Source organism: Mixophyes fleayi, chromosome 5 (assembly GCF_038048845.1).
Source record: "Mixophyes fleayi isolate aMixFle1 chromosome 5, aMixFle1.hap1, whole genome shotgun sequence".
NCBI classification, from domain to species: domain Eukaryota; kingdom Metazoa; phylum Chordata; class Amphibia; order Anura; family Limnodynastidae; genus Mixophyes; species Mixophyes fleayi.
Window position 1 is genome coordinate 141,100,541 of NC_134406.1, and position 22,928 is coordinate 141,123,468.

General features: G+C 36.9%; 1 protein-coding gene across 2 annotated transcripts in view; it reads right to left on the reverse strand.

Annotated features, from left to right (window-relative positions):
- Positions 1 to 240: 240 nt before the first annotated feature.
- The window catches only part of CTNNAL1 (catenin alpha like 1), a 228,638-nt gene continuing 205,950 nt past the window's right edge, over positions 241 to 22,928 (reverse strand). For both annotated transcript variants that reach the window (XM_075212894.1, XM_075212893.1), the window contains exons 13-19: positions 16,914 to 16,964; positions 16,158 to 16,312; positions 14,519 to 14,567; positions 13,952 to 14,008; positions 12,469 to 12,588; positions 7,512 to 7,595; positions 241 to 1,331 (exon numbers count right to left, since the gene is read on the reverse strand). In XM_075212894.1, coding sequence (XP_075068995.1) covers positions 1,167 to 1,331; positions 7,512 to 7,595; positions 12,469 to 12,588; positions 13,952 to 14,008; positions 14,519 to 14,567; positions 16,158 to 16,312; positions 16,914 to 16,964 — 681 coding nt within the window. In that variant the 3' untranslated portion in view covers positions 241 to 1,166. The remainder of the gene's footprint in view (positions 1,332 to 7,511; positions 7,596 to 12,468; positions 12,589 to 13,951; positions 14,009 to 14,518; positions 14,568 to 16,157; positions 16,313 to 16,913; positions 16,965 to 22,928) is intronic.

Sequence of the window (22,928 nt, forward strand, 5' to 3'; positions counted from 1 at the left end):
ATAATAATAATGTCAACATACACGTCTAATTTCATGACTTGTACAGAAAAAGTTATAATGCGTCTTACATTAGCAGCGCAGTATTGGTCATGTCCTCACTGAGCAAGAATAAAATGTATAACTTCCATTATATGCCACTCTCTTGATAATACTACCCATGATCGAATGCCAGTTCTGCACACTATTCTATAAAGGTGGAGCACTGTATATATTATTTCTGAAAAATCAAACATGCACACAAAAGGTTCATCCAAATTTTATTTTAAAAATAGAATCTTACATTGTAAATGTTAAATGTAAAAAAACTACAATTTTCATGAAACTTAAATATGATATACATTCTAGGATACACCTTTCTTTTACATGCATCTCAAATCCTACAAGTAAGAATTAAAAGTAATTGTGAGCTTAGCAGGTCTATAAGAGTGACAACAAGCCAGGTAAACCCTTTCAATATGTTCCACCTAGCCACAATACCCAGCAGCTAAACGAACCATCTGCAAATTTTTATGCATAACAAAACTAAATCAGAAAATAGTTCTCTGATAAAATTTTCTCCAATAAATTTAAACATTCCAGCAGCAAATTTACAGTTAAAATACATTTGAATTCAAAACAGTAAAGGAGCAGAGGTGCAGGTTGTAATTGTGGATAAAATGTGCTGTTTATTCTGTGTTGTGAATAGAACATAATATCAGCTCTTAAGACATTAGCTGATCAGTGCTTATGACCACAAAACACACCCGTTACAGGTAAACAAATACAACACAACTGAAAAAAGCAAACCAGCAAGGATGACATATTTGTAACACAGCAAATTTAAATTATAACTTTGTTTCTGCATATTACACGTGTACAAACCATAGCAGCATCTTTGGGTTAAGGTTTCCATTAAGACATTCACAACAGAGCTTTTGATAACTATTAAACAATGTGATAGGTGAGTGGAATAAAATTCAAACGTTCTCATTTAATAAAGACTTATTTCGGCCTGACATAGCAAATTTGTATAAAGTACAATGGTACCGATAAAATGTGGAGCAAAAACACAAAAAATAAACTTTATGTTGAGTTCTATAATGTTTCTTCACCACAGAAAGTTTATGGGAATCTTTGTGCATCCAGCATCCTTTTCTATACTTTCTTTAGATTTATACTGTACATTGCTACTTGCTCTCTAAAAATGTCAGATTAGCTACATGGTGTTCCAAAGACTTCACCCCAAATGCTTCTACTGATTTTCCTGATAGACCATCTTCATTTGAAACATTCTGTAGCCTGTTTTCCCTCCAAGATGGAGGAGTTCGGTAACATCCATTGTCTGCTTTACACTGCAAAATAAAATAAGTTAGCATTTTTAATGTTGATTATTTTTGTAAAAAAAAAAATCCAAATGCTACATCTATATTTTTAAATTCCATATTATCCCATACATTTGGGGCCTTTTTGTATATAAATCCTGGTCTTTCTGAAATGATGGTTTTAAGAACAGTATCATAAGATTCCAGTGCTTTCTAAAGGCTTTCAAAGACCTGGAGTAAATTTACTAAACTGCAGGTTTGAAAAAGTGGAGATGTTGCCTATAGCAATCAGATTCTAGCTGTCATTTTGCAGAATGTACTAAACTAATGATAACTAGAATCTGATTGGTTGCTATAGGCAACATCTACACTTTTTCAAACCTGCAGTTTAGTAAACATACTCCCTGGTCACCAAAGCATTAAACAAGCTAGGGAACTGGATAGCAAAAATATATTGAACAGTGATTGCAAAAAGAGAAAAAAAAAAAAAAAAAAAAAAAAAAAAAAAAAAAAAAAATCAATCTAGCCTGACATTCATCACCAAATATAATGCTGAATTTAGACAAGGGGAAAAAAAAGTGCTAGACTCTTCTGAGGAAGGATACTGTTCTTAAAACAATCATTTCAGAAAGACCAGTATTTATATACAAAAAGGGCCCAAATTTACGTGATAATCTAGTAACAAGTGTATTACCAGAGAACTAAGTGGAACTTGAATTACCACCAAAGGATTCCACAGGTGTGGGTCATGTACTAGGTGCAGGCAAGTAAAGTGCAAAACTACCCAAAAATTTTTGAAGTCACTTTATTAATAGATGGATGTAAATATCCTGTGAAAGAATTTATCACATGTAATTCTATGAATGCTATCTATGTTTTAGAGTGCAAATGTGGTAAACAGTATGTGAGAAGGACCACACGAGCATTGAAAACCCCTATCAGGAAACACAGAGTGGTTTGGAAATTCTTTTTTTTAAATGTTTCTGTTTCTTAACATTTTAAAGATCATCACAACTGTTCTACTGGAGGAAAGAGAATGTAAAAACTAGTGTGGCTAAAACAGAAATTACAGAAAATTATAAGTCTAAATAGTGACTTTGAGCTGAAATGGTTTTTGGAACAATAGAGTCTAATCCATAAGGATTATATCTACATTCTACTAGTGTGTGATGTGATAGAAGCTGATAATTACTATTATAAGATTTTATCTATATATACTCATACATACACACACACACATACATACATATATATTTTTATCCGATTTTGCATTTTTTATATAGGATTTATGAGGATTAAGAATAAATTGTGTACGTGTCCCTATTGTGTACACTATCCGTCTGGTTTCCATGACAACCACAGTCATATAATATGACAATTACTTAAGCTTCTGTAGTTATGGCAGCTGATGATGATGTGTATAGATGGGACCTTCAGATATCCGAAAGCGGAAGTATGTGGTTGTTGTTATTTTGCTATGGGAACGCGAGATGATATAAATCGACATCTGCAATACAATTTTATATAAAATCGCTAATGGAGGAAGGTGGAACATTAGAGACGACTCTGTATGGCCATTTTTTATAATTATAAGAGCTAGCAGATAAGGAACTTGATTGGAGGATTTATGCATAAACAGTTGCCAGGACGACCATATCGGAAATGTGAGTCTATTATCATAAGTTGATTTAATATTATGAAATTTATATGAGTATTGGTCTTTGTTTCTAAGCGGATGAGACATGTATGAAGTATATTAATATTAAGTTTTAAGTTCACATATTGGAAATATGTATTTGGATTGGTCAATTACTATTATAGAGGGGTATTGTTGAAAGTACTCCCTACCTTGATAAAGATTCAGAAGGGATAGAAACAAATTGGTGATTAGGGAAGGCAACCATTTTGGACTACATATTTACCTTCTGGAGGAACCACATGCAGAGAAAGAACTACTGTTATGTGACTTACTCCCAGTGGGATCTGGTAGAAATATTTGCTACATTTGATCACCTCCCTTAGGGGATGTATATGTTTTTAAAGTGAGTTTTTAATAAATGAAAGTGGAGTTTTAAGGGTAGTCTGCCTAGATTTGATTTTCTTATTCTGTTTCCAAGCTTGCCATATTGTGTGTATGAGAGAGATACAGAGGACGGAAAGGAAGAACAGTGACAAAAATTGTAAATTAAAGGCTAATCTCCAGTGGACAACTAATGTAAACACATTACCATTATGGATGAAAGGAGAACTATCACCACTGAATGAAAAGTTTGATGTCCACACAGAGCATATTGCTGATAAAATCACCAGATAGTGAAAAAATATTTTTTTTTGACATACTTTACTATATGCGATTATTTTTCTTTTTATGTAAACTGGCAAGGGCAAATACAGGATTTTTTAAGGGGGGGTTTTCCTGTTGTGGAACAAGTCTGTAATAATACTAAAATATGTCTGAAAACAGTTGCCTTGCTTTGTTAAGGAATGGTAGGTGGTATGTATATTTTGTAAAAAGCTGCCACAGTGATGACAAAGCTGCCAAATCTTTTGTTTCATTATTTAACCACCTCCCTTTCTCCGGATAGTGGCACCAGCTCTATGGGAGCTGGTTACCACCCTGCTGGTAATAATTAGCCTGGTTGCGCTAATTTGTAAGGGGAATATGTGGTCAAATGTTTATTAATAGCACTGGACTAGCCTCAATATGTGAACCCGATATTGAAGAACTGTTGGTTTCCATTATGAGACAGGACCAACCCTGTCAACTAAAACAATAATGAAAAGCAACAGTCAGCAAATCAGCATGTCCCTTCCCCTTGATACAAATTCTATAACCAGAACTAGCCAGCCTCTGCTGATTATCATTATAATCAAGGAATACAGAAGGAAGAGTACAATACCCCCATTATAGTGATAATCAGCTCCCAGATTGGTAAGAGTAGAGCTGGTGAACCACTGCTACAGAAGGAACACTCAATGAATGACAAGGACTCATGGTAACTTTGCCATCCCTGTGGTCCATTTCATAATGGACAAGGGGTTTCTAAGACACCTGTCCGTTATGCCACACTCACATCTTACATAAATACATTTTAATTGAGCAAAATCATTATCATCATCATTAGCAATTTATATAGTGCCACTAACTCTGTAGCGCTGTACAGAGAACTCATTCACATCAGTCCCTGCTGCATTGGAGCTAACAGTCTAAATTCCCTAACAAACACACACAGACCGACAGATACTAAGATCAAGTTGCTGCTTTAGCAAAAAAACAAAACACAAAAATTGAGTTTGATTTTTACTCTTGACTATTACCAACCGTCTTGTTTCCCATGGACTGCTCCATCTCAACTAAAATCTAAAGTAACCACAGGATGGTCTTATTCTTAACAGACCAGTAGTGCAAGTTCAAAAGAAGTACAAATACACAACTGCATTACCCAATAGACTCTCCGCTGTAATTGCAGCTAAAGGGGCTTCTACCAAGTATTAAATAAAGGGAGTGAATGAAATAAATTGTCTATTTTATTTTCATAACTATTATTTTTTAAAAAAAGCTTGTGTTGTACTTGATATTACAAAGTATATTGTGTCCATCAGTGGCAAGAATTACCCAATACATCCATTTTGATTTTATGATGTACGAAAATAAAATGTGAAAAAGTGCCAAACTAATGAAAACTTTTTATATCCGCTGTATATATTTAATGAGTGCACCCATAAAACTCCATTATATAGTACAGACTTAACGATTGTGACTTCTGCAGGCCACTTTGCATTTGACGCAAAGACAATGTTTGATAAAGAGGCCTGTGTACCGGTGCATTATATTACATCATTTTCAGACTATCAGAGTTAAAGCACGTTTACCAGGCTTTAAGGATGGACATTAAACTTGTAACATGAAAGCCTACGCGTACAATTCCTAAATAATTAAAGGGCACTCACTATTTTGAACATCTTTAGTTAGTGTTATGTTTTTTCTTTTTTCTTCTTTACTTCTCCTTTAGTGTGGATTACAAATGGCTAGATCTCTGCTTCTGCCCTCTTGACTTGTGTTTAGGGGCTTTGAATCTCTCATTAACCCTTTCATCACAGGAGGATAAGGAAAGGCATTTTAGCTAAATTTTGATATCCATTTAAGCCAAATTCATGTAAAAGCATACCGGGTACAAACTTACAATAAATATTTCTTTTTCAGCTTTCTATGAGTATTTCATATCCTGTTTTTAAATAGAATGCCATAAATAAAGGGGAAAACTTTGTTTTCTCACATTTGTTTGTTTAATATGTAAATTAAGTCAAGTGGATATAACTAATATAAATTTAGAAATTGTAAACTGAGGACCACATTTAGTATATTAATACTACTTATGGGCAGTTCCCACAACAGCCTCCAATCCTAGTAATGGATTCTCAAAACAATCCACCACAGGAAAAACTAAAATTACACTCAACGCCGTACTGGTACCCCTAACCTACACATTTTCTAAACTATATACTTTAAAGAATTAAAAACTTTCTTTTAGGATTCAGACAACATTGCTGACATTTTGTGACAAATCTACAAAAAGACATTGGGCCCAAAAACTGAGGCAAAATCCTTGACATGTACTGATACTGCATGGACTGTATAGGTGTGCTGAAGCAAAACCAAGACGTTTTATACTACATATCTAGGGTGCTCCATATATAAGGTCCATTGTTTGTGAGTGAGTCTCTCATAGTCCTTAGGTACAAAATATGGAGCCCATCCCCCAGTTTGTTATGTACCATAATTGTCTAGAACGTCATACTTTGGCTCTCTCTGAAAATGGCGAGAATAGTAATGGTGTGGAACCATGCAGGAGACACTGTGGCTATATATAACCTGTGATCAGCCTCAGGGCGGATTTTAAGCCCCAAATGATCAGCAGAGAGTATTATTCAATATGTAGCGATACCCCTACTCTGCTATTGGAGTTTGCAATGCTAAAAACAGTGTCCCTTACCCACTGGCATTAGAAGAGGATGGGCGTGCAATTTAGGACTAGAGAGGAAACGTCAGTGAAGGTTTTGAAACACAATGGTGTAAGTGACAATAACAGTTTTAATAGAAAACCATATATATTCTACGTTGGTGGCACTGTCTTTGCAAGTACCTCCTCTGTTTTAATCTAATTAGTACTAAACGGGTTAACGATCTGCAAAAATGTCACTGACTGGGGCAAGTACTATAAAGCTTGGTACATGTATTTTCAGTGTGGACATGAGATAATAAAAGAAGCGTGGCAGCGCCAAACAAATACAAAAATTGTCTGTGTGATGTCGCATGGACTTTGGGAGATATCAAAGTCATTTCATTTTTCTAGAGAAGTATCAGCAATGCAATCATTAATATGTGGTATTAAACACGTACACAACTTTTATTGTACACTCATAATTAAAAGGTAAATAAAGATCTTGATTATAATCATGGAGAAAAATATATGTATAGATCTTAATTAACTGTACACATTTTACAAATATTACTGTACGCCCTTTAATTCAAACATATCTGCTGTATTTTAAAGAACAGGCATCACCAATATTGAACAACAACATATCTCTATTATACATGGATGTAACTAAAGTGTTTATTATACTGCAATAAATCTACATGTTAAAAAAATACTTGTACAGATTAGAAGATGCACACAAAGGGGCTGATGCAGAGTGGGACGTAAGCCGGTTTGTATCTGGTAACTTGCATGAAAATGCTCTTGCACATTTCTGGCACTTACGCCCACCTGTGCCTGAGGCGGAACAGGGCATGGAAATGTCGTTCTAATGTAAGCCTAGTAAAGTCGTGTTTACTCAATTGCGACTGATGAAGAGCTGCAGAAACATGTTGTTGGGAGGCATATGGTTTGCATCAACTATAGAGTAAGTGCAAATACTTGCCGATGACTTGTCATCATATGCTACTGATCAGGGTCAGGTGCATCTCGAGATGTGAACAGCTCTGAATATGGGCTAAAAGACACCATATCTGTATGGTCGTTTATTTTTGTTGTTTTTTTTTTTTTTAAAAGAGTAACAATCCCATTTTGCGACTAACTCTGCGTCAGCCCCAAACAGGTATAAGCAATGACAATAGTGCAAATTTGAAGTGAAATAATGGACATACTGTGCTTTGTAATTGAAGCTTTTCAACATTCTAATTTTATTTTTATATAAAATACTAACCTTCTGTAGCAACTTGTAGCATACTGGAAGAACTTGGGATAATATCACCATGATTGTCTTTGATTTCTGAATGCATGTGTCAACCTACATTTTAAAGCAAAAAATACATTATGACAGGCAAGTTTTCTATATAATGCAACATTCAGTCACTCTTTACAGGAATTTTAAAGTCAAGCTGCTCTTATAGATACTCCAAATAACAATCCTGTCCATAATTACAATATCTAATAATAATAAATATTGTTGTTGATTTGTAAGATGACAGTGCTCTACGGCTCAAGAGAAGGCATACATAAAACAGTGACATACAAGGTAGATAAAATTAATACAGACATGAAAAAAGGGTAGGGAAGGATCTGCTTAAGAAAAACATAACATCTAGTAGTAAAAGGGCCCAGTTGAGAAAAGAGACAATTGTAAGGCTGTATCAGTGTGAGCAGTGTAGGTGAGAGTAGAGTAAAATCTGTTAAATAGATGGACATAAGGATAGCATTTCAAGATAAGGTTTGAGACATGTGAAGGGGTGGTGTTGTTGATAGCTTTGTAGATGAGGGCAGGGATTGAAGTGGAAATGTAGAAGTGGTGGTATGGAAAATTCAAGTGAATAGCCAGGGTCTACCTAGGCTCCCAAAAACTTTAGAACCTTTGGTTGTTTTTATAACTCTGTAGTAACATACACATACATACTAAATAATAATAGAAAACTGTTTAATGAAATAGTTTAAAATAATATTAATGTAGGAAGTCCTCTTAAAACAGATAATATTAGGAAATAAAACAATTCTAGTTTTTTATGGTGCTGCACAGCACAAGATGTGTAGTAACTCCATGTGGGTAGGGTAACAGTTTTGTAAATATTATTGTCTTTTTAAATGCTGAATCAATAAGTGGTATAGTGAATAAATTGTATCCAAAAGTGGTACAATGTAACAGAACGCGAAGCTGAGGGTCACTCAACGGCAGTTGGTGGTTCTCTGGTTCATTCAATGGATATAGCCCATATTGGATGTTATAACTGACTGACTAATGTCCACTGACACTGTATTTAGAGAATAAAGCAGCTAATTAAAGGTAGTCAATCCACCAGTTTATACACAGCTGGAACTCAGCATGAGGAAGTGTTATACATAAATTATCAGCCCCTCAGAAAAGCTCTTGAATAAGGTAGATATAGTGTGAACATTGGGGAGCTGGCTCACTAAAATTCTTAGTGTCATAAGCCAAAGTTCATATCCTGTAAAGCACCTGGCTTACCCAGTAATCAAAGTAAGGCACTGCAGGGATGATGATAGAATTACAAAGACAATCTGACAGACAAGCATGTTTGTGAAAAGCAGCTCTGCACAGATTACCCGCCGGTCATACTACCGGATTTGACTGGGTCCCTGCAGCTACTAGTCGCTGCACATGTGCGGTGGCCATCTTAAAAGGGACTCCGATGCCGGGAGAGGTTAAATCACCAGTGCCAAGTGTCGCGTGAATAAAGCAAATGTGTAAATGTCTTATTTAATTAAAATAATTGTTTTTACGTGTGCTGCGGCGCTGAGCGGGTATACCCAGCGCCACAGCATAAAATTGGTTAAACCCCGCCGCTAGGTAATGAGGAGTGTACGGGCATGTGTTTAATTAAATTAAATGTATTTATTAAAATAAAAGTGTATCTTGACATATGCGCTGCATCACCAGGTGTGTAGTAATCACTAATACACTCCCCCCTGCCACTAGCGTCAGTGTTAAAAGGTGTTAACCCCTCTGGGCAGATTCACATGCAGTCTGCATGAATCAGTCCAGATTAGTTAAAAGGGCAGAAGGCTCCTGTGAAGATAGTGTCCCAAAACTGTATTTAAAGAGCCCTGTGTTACACTGAAATGTATTATACCATCTGTACACTTCTGGAAGGATCACTAGTATCACAAAGTGGCGTATTTAACTGCCCTTATTTGGACACTTTAACTAATAAAACATCACTGCTTCAAGGTCCTGCTTTGACGACTACCTACCTATGCTGTAATTCCTGTGACCTACAGATTAGACCAATATAATCAGTTATCCGGCTGTTCTGAGGTTGGGATCCAGCATTCCAGTACCAACACTCTGCCTGCTACCTTGCAGTTGGCCAGTGTGATAGACCAAGGGGAACAATCCACAGCAACCGTGATGTAAAGGAACAGGTCAGGGGTACCAGCAAGGGGGTACACTAGAAGCAAGAGTTACTCAGAAGGACGCAGTTCTGGACGCTGCAAATCAGTCCAGTGGTAGCAGTAGCGAAAGCCCCTCCCTACTGCGGTTAGAGGGTGCATTTGCGATAAGGAAAAGGAGACAGTGGCAAGGCAAGGCCAACCAGTCCTCAGCAACACAACAGACAGGGTGGCATAGGTGGTCCATCCTGTCACACCACACTTAACACCTTCCTTCAAAAATTGCCATCTGCTGAAGCTTGGACAAAAATAGGATAGTGTTTAGCGAAAGTATGTTTGGAGGACCAGACTGCGGCCTTATATAACTCTTCCGTAGAGAAAGATTCCTTCTCTGCCCATGAACTCGCCATGGTTTTTGTTAAATGTGTTCTTATGCTTTGAGACATGTCCACCTTCTTTACTATGTATACCGCTCTGATGCCTTTCAGGCTGGTCCACCTTTCTTATTGCCACTGATTAAAACAAATAACGGCTTTGTTTTCATAAATTCCTGTGTATTCCTCAAATAAGTTTTGGAATGGTTCTTAGCAACAACCTTATGCATAATCAGAAAAGGCTCCTCTGCCCAGAGAACTTGTAGCTCTGAAATCCTGCTTGTTGAGGTAATTGCTACTTGGAAAATTACCTTAATTTTTTTAGTATATTATGGGAATCTCTTGTACAGATTCCAAAGGTAATTCTGTCAGGGTCTCCAATACCAGGTTCAAGTCCCATGGAGTCAAAGCAGAGCTATAAAAGGTTAGGGCCTGGGGCAGAATTAAGCAGCTGGTTGACTCAAATGAAGTGCACCCCTTCCTGATTTTGCTGGAATCTCTTTGTCTAAAGAACAGCGGACCTATCTGCAATTGAAACACTTTATATTGGAGCTGGGTCCGGAACATCCTTGCATAGGAAATTCACTCCCCTTTTGAAGGCTTATGCATCACAACCCAAAATCCTAAGCACAGTATCTCACAAATCAGATAATTTCCTAGGTGTACCAAAGCCTAGGAATTAGATTTAAAAATCTCTCTGGACGAGTCACATTGGCTAAAGATCTTTAAATTGTCGAGCCTCACTTTATTCATCTAGCCTCTCTTTAATCGAAATGCAGAGATTCTGACTAGATCGTAGAGATGCCCTAGCCTCCTTAAGAGTTCCTCAGGTGTACCATCTACTTGTTTGAGGAGTAATTCAATTATAGAACCCCCACTACCCATTTGGTGGGAATGCACAAAGAAAGTTTTTGTGATTTCAGCACAAATAACTGGAACTGCCATTCCAGAAGACCCAGGCTTTTTAAACCACACTGACATAACCATCTCTGCTTATAAAAAAAATAAATAAAAAAATGACTTTTGAAGCACTTGAACAGCGCTGCAAAGACCGCGACACTGTTCCCCTTCTATCTCATATTGGTGTAGTACAACAGAATATGAATATGGAGGAACTTCTACTTTCTTCACAAGACAAGTATACTAAATTCACCTCCATTTGGTATAACAGGCTAACATTTAAAACACCGATGGTTACAGATCTTGGACTCAATCCCCTATCCCCCCAAAATTCAACACCTTTTGCAGAGAAAATATCTTAAATTCGCCAACTATAAACAGTTATAATGCTATGAATACATATTCTGGACCACAATTTAGGTCTCGCTCTTACCCTAATCCTAACCCAAATTCTCCACCTTTCTTACCCCAACCTTGTTTAAAAATGCATTGTTTTGTTACTGTTGGTTTTTTGTATAAGTTTAATTATGACAAAGTAAGTGGTTATATTATTAACATTTATTCTAAAACTATGTAAACAAATAATATATTTGTTGATTTGTCAATATTTGTGCAACAAAGAATATATAAAAAAACATAACAGGGGCATTTATTTTTTCTAATTGTAATTATATATGGGATGAGGCAACCCCTCATGGAGGAGTTCAGTGATTTTTTTTTTTTTCTCTTTTTCTTTTTTTTTTTATCTTTTTAGCTATAGAAGCAGAAGTTACAAATTGACAAGAGCATCATTTCACAAGACAAAATGTCAACATAATATCTAAGACAAACATCCAATGGCTAGTAAAAAGTTATACATTCAAACAAAATGGTGCTGCATATTTTATCATCTTTAATTATTGGTGTTTAAAAAAAATACCCAATATGAATGCACATCACTCTTTTCCATGCAGTATTCAGCTCCTGTTTATGTGACAGTTCTTCACTCAATGGTGGGGAAGACAGAATAAAAAGTCCTGTGCAGGCATATCTCATGCCAGTGTGGCTTTAAAGCGGAACCCTGAGCCTGAGCAGCGTCTTATGGGATAACAGAGTAAGGAAAAGAGCCTGAGAGAAGGGGGAGATTTGTACTCCTCAATATGTGAAGCTCTCCAACTGAGCATCATGTCCTTGTGTGTCCTGTCACTTCCTAGATGTGTTATATGATGTGCATGTCTAATAGCACATCATATAATATATACCACACTAATGTTAGAAGCCATCTCATCCTTTATATGGTCAGAGAACTTCTCTGACAGCTTATATCCCTAAAAGCAGCACTGTGTACATTAGCCTCTACAATACCACATAAGTGATGTAATCTGTTAGATAGTTGTAAGATTAACACTTACATTTTTTTACACATCTCCTACAGGACTCAAAATAGGATTGCTGATAATAAAATAGGCCATACTGTAGTGTGGAATTTATATGCATGTATTTTATTCACAGGCACGTTCAATGAGTGTATGTAAAACATCTTATATTTTGAACAAAATAGCGTACCTTGGTGAAAGTGGCCGTTTTACCCTGCACAGGAGTTCTGGATGTGATCTGAAGCTGTTGGCTTAGTGGAACAAGCTTCTCAATCTCCAATAAGAGTAAAGGTTTGTCGTCATCTTCAAGCTGTGACAAATGGCAGAGGTTACAGATGCGAAAGGAAAAGAAGAAAAAAGCATACAGAACATTATGTGGCTTTAAAAGAAATGGAATACATAACATGTATAAAAAAAAATAAACCGTGACCCAGCACTTCTCTGATTATGGTGTAATTTCTCGACGGTCCAGCAATTTATACTTATGTTCCTGCAAGTTTATAAGCACAAAAATATAACGCAGCAAAGGTTATGACCTAAATACATTGTTGATTACAGGGGAACTGGCAAGAGTGCTGCAGATCTCTACGGATGTTGCTAAATATAAATATATTAATGCTGCCCATTTTCTAAGAAATAATGAACATAAACAGAAACATTACGTAGAAAATGAAGCACATTATTCTAGTTGTTAACTAAACTCATTTGAGATATGTTGTACATAAACTGAATGTTTAATTCATAACATGATGAAAAAAACGTTTTGGAACGGATGTAGTATATACAATTGTCCATTAAAGCTCTCAATGCTGCTACGAAGGCTCCTATACTGAAACCTGTGACATGAAGTTGGATAAGTTTATCTTGTTGCTCTTGATGCAGCCTAAAAGCAGGGAAAATAATAAGCCATAGAGCCACATCCTGAAGCAAAAAAAAATAAAAAGGCAATCCTGCGAAATTAGGAATTCATGGTAGCTTTATTTGTAACAGATTTCTCACTGAGGAAAAACTGGACACTTGTGGTATACAAATGTTGTCACGGTTAATAAATGAGAAATTTTGCCTTTACTTTGGCTCTCAAATACTATAAATAAAGAAAAGGAAAAAGACAGATTGTGTCAAACGGTGGTTCCTCAAGATGCACCTAGAGATATTCCAAGAGTCTCCAACTAGAGGCTTAAATGAGAATTGCAGAGAAACTAGTTACTTAATGCCAAATCTCCCTCAACTAGTAACATTTGTAGAAACCCCACAATTATGGGAGATACCTGTCAGAGGCCCTCTTTTTTGGAGTGGAGATGTCGTGGAGTGGAAGGCTTGAGACAGGTTATCAAAGATGATTAGATAAGATGATTGGAGGGGAAAGCTCTTTTTTGTAATAAGTGCCGCAACATATGTAATGGAATGTCATTAGCAAATGAGAAAACTGATGGAGGTAATTTTTTATTGTTTCAGTTATTGTGATGTCACCTACGTCAGTGCAGATAAAAAAAATATATATATATATTTTAATATAATGAAGAGGACAATTTACCCAACCCAGTCTTCTGGTGTATGTAGGTCTTTCATTTGGGTTAAGAGAGCGTGTCAGACACTCTACACTGTTTTCATACAGAATCGATAAACTACATGTTTTACACTGTGCTATATGTTTAGTGATTACATGCCATTACCTGATTTGAAAATGCATGAAGAATGGATGAAAGCCTTAACCCAGATGCTGCAAAAACCTAAGAAGACACAAAATGTAATTAAGTTAGTTTAAGCTTACCACTTCCCTAATAAGGAAAATAGAGGTAGGTTTTTCAAAAAGGAAAACAAATGTCAAATGCTGTAAACAGACAGGTAGATCAATATCTTCCTGAGGAGTATAACAAGGGTATTCAAACTCATGCAAATAAAGCAAAAATTGGCTTTTGCATGCTTTTTATCTCCATTAGAATCCTATAGAAATTATTTTACATGGTGCTAAGTAAAATGAGATTGGTTATGCCATATGAATATGGTGTCAAGGAGATGTAGATGTTGTATTAAATAAGCCGTCAGTATGTGCTCTTGCTATTCTGCCCAAATACATTGAGACTTTCTAGTTTTATTCAACAAATAGGAGATATTTTTCAGCACGTCTTTAATTTTTAATGCCGAGTTGGAGGCTAAATGGATTGTGCAGCAGGGAGACTAACCTTACACTTCTTTAATGCCGTACACTGGAAGGGTAAACAACAGTTGCACTGGCTTACCTCAGCTTGGTGAAATAAATCTTGGGTCGTCTTGAGCAAACCTTCACCCCTGCAGGGGGGAGATGAAAACATGAACAGTGTCGGAAATACAGATTCTTGTCACAAGCAGTAGTTTTATGTACATTGAAACAGCGCATTTAGATATTTTCTCTTTGTGGGACAAATAAAAGAGAATCTGTTTTGCTGTACAGATTATTTAGGAATTCAAATAGTTTTTTTTTTTTTGGGCAGTGCAAACAGACAAAATCTATAAAAATTATTCCTTATCACAGTGATTCATTGTCGTCGAGTGAATAAATATATATTTTACATCAATGTCAACTTCACTGCTTACCAAATTGAGTTAAATATATATTTTATTGTCAATTTTTGAGGTGAGAAAAAGTCAAGAACACACACACTCATGCAGCAGAAGACATTGGTCAAATAAAATGTTCACTTAATTTCATATGCTAAAATCTATGTACTACTAAATCTTAATTCAAACCATCAAATATGTATCCAATATTAATCCCCCAATAATGTAACCCTTACAAATTATTTTAGTTTGCATGGCTTTTTATTACAAACTAGAGAATTTGGATTATAAAAACTGTAGCGTTGATCAGAAATCACTTTGCTCTGCTCAGGCATTTGAACCTCAACTCTCAGGACAAATGGCCGGATACCATAGTCCAGTATTTCCCAAACCCAGCCCATAAACCCAGCTAAAAGTCCTGGTTTTAAAGACACACATTTTAATATAGGCGAGTTAATTACTGCCTCTGTTATTCTGATTCCACCACCTGCACGCCACTTCTTTAAAACTAGACTATTGGAGAGACTTTTATTACCGTCATACTCTACGGATGTAAAGCTCTATGTTCTATGGCGGAGAAGGAGAAAGCATGTTCCAGACTCTCAGGATCAATTTGTCACATTCTGGAGAGTAGAAATTCTAGAATTGTTTGACCAGCTGACCGAATATGGCCGATCGAGGGCCTCAAACGTTTTCACTGTATTATTGTTCAGTCTGGCTTCAACAGTTTTTTTTTTCCCTGTTCAAAGCTTGAGCTTCAATTGCTACATTGTATAATATGTTTAATGTTGTGAACATTCCTGTGTTCAAGCTTGAAGAGCATCTGAAAAACTGTTAAAAAATACTATAAAATGTAGTTCGCTAAGACTGAACAAACTTTATTATATTCGAAACATCTTGAACATGATCAAACCCGTTCACCTTGCTTGAACTTTTTGGTCTCTCTAAGGTTCAAATGTTTGTTGTGAAATGTTTAACCTGTAGAGCTAATTCAACAAAACGGTTTGAGAACCACTTTGATAAAGAGTCAAGCATGTCTAATGGAGAGGGCATAGGTCTACCATATGTATCTCATGGCATCGAGGACACTCCGGAAGCAAATATTTTACAGTTTCTTTGGACTGTATCTCAGCAGTGCAATCAATTGTTCGTATTGGCAGATCTACTGCCACTGAGAAGGTGTTCGGTCTCTAATTTTTGCCTTTTCATACTAATACATGCAATTCTTCTTATTATAAAATATTATACTTTACCTTAATAACACAATACCCATTAGTCTTACATGATATAAGTATACCATTTCTTGTGTCTCATTAGGCAACGCAACAAATAAAGACATACCGTGTAAATAAGTACATTGTGTAGGCCATGCTGGACATGGTCTGTCCATGCCTGACCAGCTCATTCTCTTGATCTTCCCATTTTTCAGTTTCAGAGTCCACATCTGATGTGAGCAAACGCAGCTCTAATCCTAATTTGGCAACTTTAGCCTGTTCCTGTAAAAAATACAATGGTTTTGCTGTAGCACTGTTTAGTTTGTAGTGGTACCAGAAAAGATAGTCCAGACTTTGCTTTCAGCACACAAATGCTAAAAAACATTCATGTGCCAAAATTATAAATCCTACATTTTTCAAAAAAGTGTCCTACAATAAAGATCAGATTACCCTAACGTAAAATGGATTTTTAATATGTCATGTGGTACAAAATTTGCTAAAAAGTTGAAGTGTTGGATGTCATTTGTGGAAAATCATGCTGAGCTTTGGTTGCATGATTTATTCAGAAAGTCAGGAACATATGTGATGTGATTACTCTCTTCCTATGCCTTTAAGGACCGTGTCTCACATGGACACTTTTTAATGCCATGTTTTTATAACCAAAGGAAAAAAAAAATAGCAGAAGACACTGTTACACAAGTGCTCATGTGGCAGGTAAACAACCCTCTCTATCGACTAAGATACATGTGCTTAAGGGTCAGAACTCTGCATGGAAAGAGTAATCACAGAGTCAGTTTTAGAATACTAAATACAGTACATCTGCATTGGACTAGTTTCTTTTTTATGTTGACCTATCATAAAAATGTGGCGATGATTGGCTTACCTCCCCATCAAGCTTCACTGGCTTTAAGGTTTTTAAATTCCCACTATGTTTCTGAAAAGAGAATAGGCTATGTATTAAAATATGTTAAGCATACATCATCTCAATATACTAAAATTGCAGTCAGCATACAAACAGAATTCTGCCTCACATTGGACAATTAAAAATGTTGCAGCTTTTATTCAGTCACAGTTATAACTGTAAAAGAGCATTAGTGTTCCATGCCGGGACATAATTCACAATCACCAGGCCCCAAAGCAAAATTTGGGTTCAGGAGGGCGGGCTCAGTAATGCATATTGACTTACTACAAAAGGGGCCTCCACTCTGCTCTCCTGAGCATGCATCAGGCTGACACATACACATTGCAGCCCTGTGATTTCACTGTCTGGCCATCACGCATGCTTAGAAGAGCTGGGTTTGGGCCTCTGGAGTGTATCGACATGTATCCAGGCCATTTCTCACCGTCAGGCCTGACAGGAGCCGCATGGGCTGCTCCAGCCATAGTTACACCCCAAGTTCCAAGTGCCATGTCATAAACTTTAATCAAAGGAATAACACAAACAAAAATGGCACAGAAAGTGGTCAGGTTAATGTAATAAACCCAATTAACATATGTTAAATGTGTTTTACACAGGCTTTTAACAGTGTTGTTGCTAGCTTTGTTCCTCCTTTGGTGACCTCCACTGACTCCTTGGTGGCAGCAGTCGTCGCTGAACATGGGGAGCAAGTGTCCTGGCTCTGTTTCTAGCAACACAGCTATTGCAAGATAGCAGAAAAACAACTATGCAGGTATGAGTACAACATATTTTCAATGTATAATGTGAATAATCCATAATGGCGAGTTGTGCAATTATGTATGTCCCAAACTTAACTATTTTGTTTCTGGCAATGATTTCTTACATGCACAGTATAAAACAAACATATTCATGGTTGCAAACATATAAATGTAATTTTCTGGAGCACTTTGCTCAAATAATCATCAGCTATTTTTATAGCGCCACTAATTCCGCAGCGCTGTACAGAGAACTCATTCACATCAGTCCCTGCCCCATTGGAGCTTACAGTCTAAATTCCCCAACATACACACACAGACAGACAAGGGTCAATTTTATAGCAGCCAATTAACCTACCAGTATGTTTTTGGAATGTAGGAGGAAACCGGAGTACCCAGAGGAAACCCATGCAAACACAGGGAGAACATACAAACTCCACACAGATAAGGCCATGGTCGAGAATCAAACTCATGACCCCAGTGCTGTGAGGCAAAAATGCTAGCCACTAAACCACCGTGCTGCCCGTAATGCAACATAACCTGACCAGTATACAAATGTGTTACATTGTAATGCTCCACATCAATAAACACGTATACAAATATATCATATAATAAAAATTATTGAGAACTATACCCAGAATAAGAGACACTGTACTAAAGATGACCCCCGTGTTTTGGTTTTGGATCTGGATTACCTTTGGGTTTTATTTAAGCGGCCTTGCGTGTTTTGGTTTGCAATTTTGTTTAATAATCAATTTTTTGGGCCTCAATTAACCTAATTTAGTGCTCCACCTGTTTCTTGGATAAGTAAGGTAATTCTAAAGCTAATAAATTAGGAAAAAAACAGTTTAATCTCTGGTAGGCCGTCTACACACAAACCTGATTGTCTTCCTCTCCATCTTAGCCTGTTGCCAATGCAGCCATCGTCTTTGGGTGTATATTACACCCTACACTTCTAGTTAAATATATAAAGAAATGGACAAAGGCAGTTTGGTGTCTGTCTGTATAGCCCCCCGCCCCCTCCACTTGCAGTTAAATAGAAAAAAAAGCAGCCTGCATAGACTGTAGAATATAAAAAGAAATGGACAAAGGCAGTTTGGTATCTGTCTGCATCAGACCCCCTCTCCACTAATAAAATAGAAAACTATTCAGCCGTTATAGACTGTAGAATATAAATAGAAATTGAGAAAGGCAGTTTGGCAGTTTACTGTTTTCTTGCAGCTCGGCTTTCACGCGTAACAGTAGTTGTGCACCACTTTTGGACTGCAAATTACTTGGTATTGCTTGGTCATGAGTGACCGTACAAGAAGAAGGCTCAGTAACATTTTTTGATCTGGCACTAATAGAGAAAGGCAAAGGCCTCATTCTTTCCTTGCCCCTGCGTGTGTAGAATGGCATGTTGGCAATTTTTTTTTTTTATTTTTTTTTTAATCAACAGTTAACTTTTCCTCAGTTACACTTCTTTTTCGCTTCAACACGGTAAAAAAAAAAGTTGTGCGTTTTTTGGCCTGATTTAAAAAGACTATGTACTTTTACATAGGCTTTACCAAGTGACGTACTGGGAACACTACCATCAGGACTGGTGCCAGCACCGGCTTTGCTGATCCTGCTCATATGTGGACTGCTTTGAATCCATTTTAATGAGCCCAAAGCACTTGTAGTGCAAAATATTAAATAGTTAGTGCTGCTAGATATGACTTTTTGCAGCCAGAAAAATTGTTGTTTCACACTGGGGAATATGAGACACCTCAAATATTCAAAAAAATGCCTCCTCTATCCTCCTCCTCTAACAATTGCTAGCAGAATTTCAATAATAATTGAAAGAATAAGGTATACAATAATTGCTCTGTCCCTGCTCTACTACAGCCTGTGACCTAACCCTGCTCTCTCCCTCTGTCAAATGGCGATGGATTGCTGTGGAGGCGGGTATTTATGCATTTCAAATATCGCGAGAACCGAGCTCTGAGATCCGACGACGTCACGATGTTTTGCCTCGATTTCGAATCCGAATGGGAGGGAGAGTACCGAGCCTGCTCGGCTTGGTACTCAGATAGGCGAAGTTCGGGCGGGTTCAGATCTCGGGGAACAGAGTCCGCCCATCTCTACACTGAACCAAGGGTGCAAGGTTGTTTTTTTATTATGGGAACTGGCTGGAATAAGATTTAGATTTGCATCATTCAGATCTTCACCATTTTCTTTTGCTTTTTATATTAATAGTTTTTGTAAGTAGATGTTTACAGAACATTTCCCCAGTTCCAATTTGCCTTGACATATATTGATATTTTGCAAAGCCTTTTATATTTCAGCTGCCATTTCCAATCCCTTCAAAAGCCTGTAAGCCTAAATACAAGTCTATTTAACAGTAAAAAGCATCTTAAAGCTTTCAGAAATAAGCATAGTTGACAACTTCCTGACACTCCCCTCTGAAAGAACAAGTGGCTAGTGCAGAGGTGGGCGTTCCCTCAAGATCCCCCATCTATTGCTAAAAAGTGGGCGGGGTGCAGGACCGCCTCTCCTAAAAGAGGTACCCGGAATTCCATAATTTCATACCTTCATAATTATCAACACATAGAATAAAGGACAGTCCTGGCCACTTTACCCTTAGCCTTCAAACTGTGCAATCTTGCCATTGTAAGCAAACATATGGAGTAATGATTCCCAGGCTATCCCAGCAGCATCCCGTGTTGGGCATTCAGCAACTTTTTGGTAACTGCAGGATGGTCAGCCAAAACAGAGACAATCCCAGGAAATACACATGTATAGCATAGCTTGTCATGAATTGAAATATTTGACATGGTCTTTACATTTGATATGCAGCACAAGTACAAGCTACTGGTTCTTGGTTGCCAGCTATTTCAATCTCAGAAAAGATCATTTACTAACTGCAGAAGTGTAAAATCCACAGCGTGAATGCTCTTTTGCCATGTTAGGTGCTTACTTTTGCACAAGTGTGTCTTAGGAGGGATGCACATGAATTTACTGTCAAAGATGGCAGTGTCTGCACAGATTGAAAAGTTTGCTTGCTCTTGCATGTGTCTAGATTTGCACAAAAATGCAGAAACAGGATTTTATAATGGGAACAGATTTATTCAAAATGAGAAAGAGGCGTGTAGATGGTATATTTACAGCTTTTTCTCCCCACATAATGGCTTGAATTCACCCACACCGGATGTTCCAGAGATTGGGTCTAATCACAATATTTATAGTGGAATGTATTTTGCACCTTTTAGCTGTAATTGTGCGATAAAGTGCATTTTGGAGGCGCACTACAAGAAATTGATCAGAAGAAAAATTGAACACAAAACTTACACACATAATTTAGTCCAAATGTTCCCTCACTGTATATGAAGCTGAACTCAGCAGTAATTTAGGAGGAAAACACAAAAGTTTAAATGAACAAAGGGGTTGTCCCAAATGGGTAAAAGATTGGATGTGACATAATGGGGGAGATTCAATTCCCTACGTTCTTTAGAATGCGGGATGCACATCATTACCGTTAGTACGGTAATTTTAACACGGATCTCTGCTTGCGGCTCAGGGTGCTGCGAGCAAAAATCAGCATTGAAATTTCTGTAGTATCGGTAGTGTAGCATCCCGCGTTGTTCGAAAGAACATGGTGGGGAATTGAATCTCCCCCAATGACTGTTTCCAGCTTGCAAATTTTACAGCATTCATCAAGCTAGGCACAGATTGCTTTTACAGGGTTTTTCAAAGGACTTTCAATTGTGCTGGCATTTTTAAATGCACTTGGTGGGCAAGTCGGTCTGCTGATTTTGGATGGTCGTAAAAGACCTTTGCGAAGTATAAGTCTGTGGTTCTCCTCAAAAGTAATAGAGTCAGCAAGTATACAAAGTGTAAGAAATCCATAATATACAATGAAAAATTTTAAGAGTCAGTTTTGATCACCTGTTTACAAGCAAATCGCAACCGAACAAATATTTAATGTAATATGCTACTGACCTAGCACTATTCTATACATGTGTCTGTCACTACCCAAGAAGGCTGTTGAAAGTGTTCTGTATGAGTGCTGTAAATTATTTTTCAGCATATAGTACAAACAATGGATTTTATGTTCTGAAAAAATCTGACACTGATTTTCTCCTACAACTTCCGCTGTGATTGATAAATAGAGCAGTAATTCCTCAGAGCACAATGAATTAAGGACAGAGATTTGTTTGGCTGGCACTGGAGTGATCTACCATGAAGGATGATGATTTGCCTGTCACAGAAGTTGGTGTAGTTCTCAGTCCACATAATTTTGTTACACAATATAAATCTGTTTAGTACTTCAACTACTTGAATTGCTGAACAAGAAATGCACATAGTTCAAAATATATTAAAATTCTCAGACTATCAAGAATTAAATTCATTCCAAATCATGAAATCTGGTACAAAAAAACTGAAATATTATGGTATGAAATTCATTCTTATATTTTTACCTTTGCTCTCAGGTAATCTTATTTTAAGTCATTTTATTTACATAGAAAACATAATGCTTTCCTTTAGTTATCAAGCCAAATTGAAAGTCTGAGTCTGGTTTGTTGCACTGGTTAAAAATAATAAAATGCTGCAACTTGTCACAGGCATTTTGCGAAGGAGATTAAAAAATTTAAGTGCAACTGTGTACTCCCATCATCAATAATGAGGGTGAGAGGAGCCCTTTTCTTCATTGATTAGAATGATGCAAAAATGTTGTCAGTTTTTTGTTTCTTTTATTGTCTTGGCCTTAAAAGTACTTGTTTTCACATGTCCAGTCATGTGTGTGCTAGTTAATATCCATGCACATTTAATATTATTTGACGTGCTTTTGTGACACCTGGAATCAACACCTTTAAAGTTTTTTGAGGACCAGAGTTGAGGAATCCTGCCCTGGATTGGGCCACAATTAGTGTTTCCTCTTGATACCACCCATGTTTATAACACCACCATTGTTTACCATCAAGTATTTGCTCCTCTGTACAAAAATGCATTACTTCCATTACAACACACATCAATGGACACAGAATCTATTACATAATACTTGTATAATCTGCACGTTCTGACATTAGAATGTGTCAATTATACATCCTAATGAGTCCTAACAGTCTTTATTGTACATCAATAGCTATCGCTACAAGTCACATGACCTGTTATGCGCTGTGACTGAGGGACTCCACCATTTCTCCTGAGTTCCTCAATGATCTGGGCAGCCTGAACTCCATACAGGGAATGACGTCATTTCTAGATCTCTCTATAAATTTAAATT